This window comes from Chaetura pelagica, unplaced genomic scaffold, assembly GCF_000747805.2.
Source record: "Chaetura pelagica isolate M959 unplaced genomic scaffold, ChaPel_1.0 C11760836, whole genome shotgun sequence".
In the NCBI taxonomy this organism is placed as follows: Eukaryota; Metazoa; Chordata; class Aves; order Apodiformes; family Apodidae; genus Chaetura; species Chaetura pelagica.
The window spans coordinates 1-4854 of NW_009970632.1; the positions used below are offsets into that span (position 1 = coordinate 1).

The 4854-nt window shown below is 42.3% G+C and overlaps 1 protein-coding gene across 1 annotated transcript; it reads left to right on the forward strand.

The window, feature by feature from the left end:
- Window positions 1-468: 468 nt before the first annotated feature.
- LOC104396163 (ATP-dependent RNA helicase DHX8-like) lies at window positions 469-4207 on the forward strand (the record flags this gene model as incomplete). Its single annotated transcript, XM_010005979.1, has 7 exons — window positions 469-609; window positions 896-1051; window positions 1896-2033; window positions 2460-2588; window positions 2947-3143; window positions 3293-3472; window positions 3988-4207. Coding segments are annotated over 7 exons (1161 nt in total), but the record flags the coding sequence as incomplete, so codon positions are not given.
- Window positions 4208-4854: the final 647 nt, after the last annotated feature.

Below are 4854 nucleotides of genomic sequence, written 5' to 3' on the forward strand. Positions count from 1 at the left end.
TTTTTTTTTAATGCTGCCTTTAAAGTATATTAACTTTAGCGAAATCTAAGCACTGTTCCTGTTGGATGGATGTAAATATCCTACCAAATAGCTAATGAATATCTAGAGTTATATTCTCTGGGGGATTCCTCTTTAAATATGGACTGTGTTTGAGTGACAGGCAAAAATTCCCCCTGAAGTCTGTGCACTCTGCTTACAAACTTACAGTGATCTTCCACTGGCTTTTAATTAGGGATTTTATCATGCTCTTTTCCCATAACCCAAACCTAAATAAAAGTAGATTCCATCTTTGTAGATAACAATTCTTTCTATTCCTCTGTGACCATGTTTCCTTTCAATCCTAGATTGTAGTAGTTACATTTATAATAAACTGCTCATACTATATAAGATGGGGTTTTGAAGTTGAACAGCGTGGTTGGCTTGGCAACGAGAGACAGAACTGGTACTGAATCAAGCTGGTTTTTGCAGGTTGTCATTGCCACTAACATTGCTGAGACATCTTTGACTATTGATGGAATATATTATGTAGTTGATCCTGGCTTTGTGAAGCAGAAAGTTTATAACTCCAAGACTGGAATTGACCAGCTGGTTGTTACACCAATTTCTCAGGTAGGCATTTTGTGTTTGACTTGGTTTTTTTTAGTGCTGGCAATGTGTATTTTGATGATGTGGCATCCAAACATGTGGAAGCAAAGTGAGGCAATGATAAAACCATATTTTTGGTAGCTGCCTGAGACTCCTTCAGCCTGTGGCTGAAAAATACTTGCTTTCCTGGGTTGTATTTGAAGCATCTTGCTATTAATATAAGTAAAACTGTGAATTATTAGTAATATTTAAATTTCTTTTCACCTGTGCCTGTTTGCACCTCTTCATTGAGATGCCTCCTTACCTTTAGGCTCAAGCAAAGCAGCGAGCAGGAAGGGCTGGGAGAACAGGACCAGGAAAATGCTATAGGTTATACACAGAGCGTGCTTATCGAGATGAAATGCTGACCACCAATGTGCCTGAAATCCAGAGAACAAATTTGGCCAGTACAGTACTTTCCCTGAAAGTGAGTATTTCACCACTGTGTAGCAAGCCAACATGATCATAAGCATTTCAATAAATGAGTCTGTGTCTTTATGAGCCTCATGAAGGATTGATGTCATTTCAGATCCTTCTAGTGAACAGAGCTATTTTGGAGACTGCATCAAATGCAGTTCTTGGGCACTGAGCTTCCTCAAGTGTTTTTCTATTGAGGCTTATAGTGTTGAATGTCCACCTAAAATACAAATCTCAGCTGCACAGAACAGCTGAGTTAGTTGCAGGAGGTTTGAGAAATAGGATCTTAAGGGCAATACACATTTCCTATGTAAGGTGCAGGTATGCTGTTAACAGATAAGACATACTGCTTTAGAGTGGTTTTTGACCTCTAAACATAGGCATCATCTAAGTGTGGGCCATCCTGGTGGGAGTCTGCAAACTGTATCTAATGCAGTTCACAGCAGCTGCAGAAGTTGCTGCCTCTCCCCTTTCCGGGAGCAAGTGGAGGCACATCTAGTGTCCATTGGACCTGCTATGCCTCGCTGGTTTACAAGGCAGGAAGTCCTCAAAACCAGCATTTAGCCTCTGTATCTCCTTGATTGAATCATCTTGCTTGAGAGACGTATGGAATAATAGCTGGGCAGCAGACCAGAGGACTGCCACAGACCGTGGCCACGGGCCACTGCGAATTGTCTCGGGTGTAGAAGTACACAGGTATTCATGACGGCAGCTGCAGTCAGGGTAAGGACAGGAGGCTAGGGTTGCTTAAAGTTCTCAAGGTGCCTCATTGTTTGATGGTATATATCTGTCTGGAGTTCTGTGTCTTCCTTCTCAGTGTTTTAACTTGGGTTTTCTTCACTACCTTTGTTCAGGCTATGGGCATCAACGATTTGCTCTCCTTTGACTTTATGGATGCTCCCCCAATGGAAACTCTCATAACTGCTATGGAGCAGCTGTACACCTTGGGAGCTCTGGATGATGAGGGGCTGCTCACTCGACTTGGGCGCAGGGTAGGCAAAATAGAATCCTTCTTAGCACTGGCTGGGTTGTGAATATTTAGAGGGTGATGTGAGAGTAGTTGTATAAGGACTTTCCTGACATTGTTGGTTTACTTCTCTTATTATTCTCTTGTGCTTTATTGGTAGCTTTTTACTTATTGTAGTTATGTATCTTCTTTTTAAGGAGCAACTATTCTTTTTCCCTAGCTGTAAGGTTACTTCTATTTATATCTAAACATTTCCTGTAAGCATTGGGATATTCTTATGATGGTGAATAGAGACAAATAATTTGTTTCATGTTGAGTAAAGTTGATCTGGGTGAAGCACACTTGCTTTGGAAAGGAAGCATGGAAGAAAGTGCATTGCTGTCTTTTATACTGAGAGAACTGTAGGTTTTAACAAGATGTTGCAGAGTGCCCTGAAACAGATTTCTTGCAGATGGCAGAATTCCCCTTGGAGCCTATGTTGTGTAAGATGTTGATCATGTCTGTACATCTGGGATGCAGTGAGGAAATGTTGACAATTGTCTCTATGCTGTCTGTACAGAACGTGTTCTACAGGCCAAAGGTAAGGAATGCAGCCAAGAATCAGCAGTGTTATGGTTTGGGAGTTTTTTGTGTGCCTGCCTCAGGTGTTAGAGAGTGAGCATATTTGCCAGAAGAAACGTGTAACTTGATTAGTCTGTGCTTATACGTTCCATTTCTGATGTACTTTTCCTTTCATACACCTAATTTTGGCTTAGTGAGAGCAGTTCCAGTGACCTCTCATCACTTGGTCTTTAGTCACTCACCACTCAAAATTTTGTGTTGTCTTTTCAGTCTTAAATAGTCATGGTATGAGTGACAAGGAGCCTTTGTCCTTCTTCATGTTGCAAAAGGCTTGTCTCTGATGTACATACCTGACTGATACATATTTTGTATATTAGGATAAACAAGCACTTGCTGATCAAAAGAAAGCTAAGTTCCATCAGACAGAAGGTGACCACCTCACTCTCCTGGCTGTGTACAATTCCTGGAAGAACAATAAATTTTCAAATCCCTGGTGCTATGAAAATTTTATTCAGGCTCGATCCTTACGCAGGGCCCAGGACATCCGCAAGCAGATGTTGGGCATTATGGACAGGTGAGCATGTCGAGAAGGGACATGGTAGTGACTTTGTTTTCTTAGTGTTCTTACACTGTAGTAGCTAAACAAAATTTGCTAATCTGATTTTGGTAGCTGCACCCAAATCTGGAGAACTCTTGACTTTTTTTCTAACTCTTGTCTGGCAGGCACAAGCTGGATGTGGTATCCTGTGGTAAGGCAACAGTTCGAGTCCAGAAAGCCATTTGTAGTGGCTTCTTCCGAAATGCAGCAAAGAAGGATCCCCAGGAAGGTTATCGGACACTCATTGATCAACAAGTGGTCTATATCCACCCATCCAGTGCTCTCTTCAACAGGCAGCCAGAATGGTAAGGAAGGCAATATCGAGTAATTTTCTATTTCCCTTCAGGCCTTGTAACTGAAATGTTGTGGTGTGTGCTGGTTGTGGAGTAGGCTGCTGATTTCTCAGCAGTGAGAGAAGTTTCAAGTTTGCTTTTGGCTCTTTCCACTGCTAAAATTAGAGTCTTTGCAGAGATGGGACTTGGGAGCCAAGGCCAAGCCTGAAGCCTGCAGTTCTGTGCCTCTGTATTGTGGAAGTGAGTTTAAAACACTGAGTGTTGGGACGGGGGAAGAGGGAGAGGGAAGAAGTGGGAGGAGAGAGATAATTGTTTTAAACGGAATTAAGTAGTTCTGTGCTGAGGGGTAGTTGTGACGTAGGAGAGGAAAAGGGTTGTTCTTTTGGAGCCTGCATTGGAGCTTATAAGGAGCCTTATGCTGAAGAAGTGTGAAATGGAGATAAAGGGGCAAGCTGAGATACTGCAGCCCTTTCTGAGTCTCTTTGTTTAGAAAGACTAGTTTGCAACACTGCTCTCTCTTTTCACAGGGTGGTGTACCATGAACTGGTGTTGACCACCAAGGAATATATGCGTGAAGTGACAACTATTGATCCTCGCTGGCTGGTGGAATTTGCACCAGCTTTCTTCAAGGTTTCTGATCCAACCAAGCTGAGCAAACAGAAGAAGCAGCAGCGGCTGGAACCCCTGTACAACCGCTATGAGGAGCCCAATGCTTGGAGGATATCACGGGCGTTCAGGCGGCGATGAGCCTGGTTACCTCATGGACTCTTACTGGTTTTGCATATGTGGGACTGTCATTTTTGCACTGTTCTAAGTGTCCTGAAAGAAAGGACGTTCTTCAGTTGAAGATGACCTACAAAATTAATAGAGAAATATTTTTGGAGCAGAAGCACAAGGGGGCAGTGTGTGCTTGTGTCAGCTACCCCTCATATTCCACAGCCTTATGACAAATGTCCTGGGTTTCCTCAGTGTGTTTCAGCATTTCAGAAGTGGTTCTTGAAGCAGCTCTTCAGTCATTCCTCTTTTAAGAGGCAAAACATAGGACCTAGAAATCTGGCCTCTCAGCTGAACTCCAACAAAAAGATTATGATTTAAGGAAGAGTAGTTAGCCAGCCTAACTATGTTCTCAATGACCAGACAAGTAGGGACTGGAATAGTTTGTTTCTTTATGCTGCTAAAAGAGATTTATTTCTACTTATGCTTTTGGACAGTGGCAATTTTTGGGGGAGCTGCTTGTTCTCAATTTTTCTTATTTTATGTATTTGGCTATTGAGTGTAACTATTTGTCATAGGCAAGGCACCTGCGTTGAGATATTTAGTATCTGTGGCTTTGGGGTAAGGTAGGAAAGAACCCAGCTAGAATGTCAGTTATACTTACACAATGGCACAGGTCA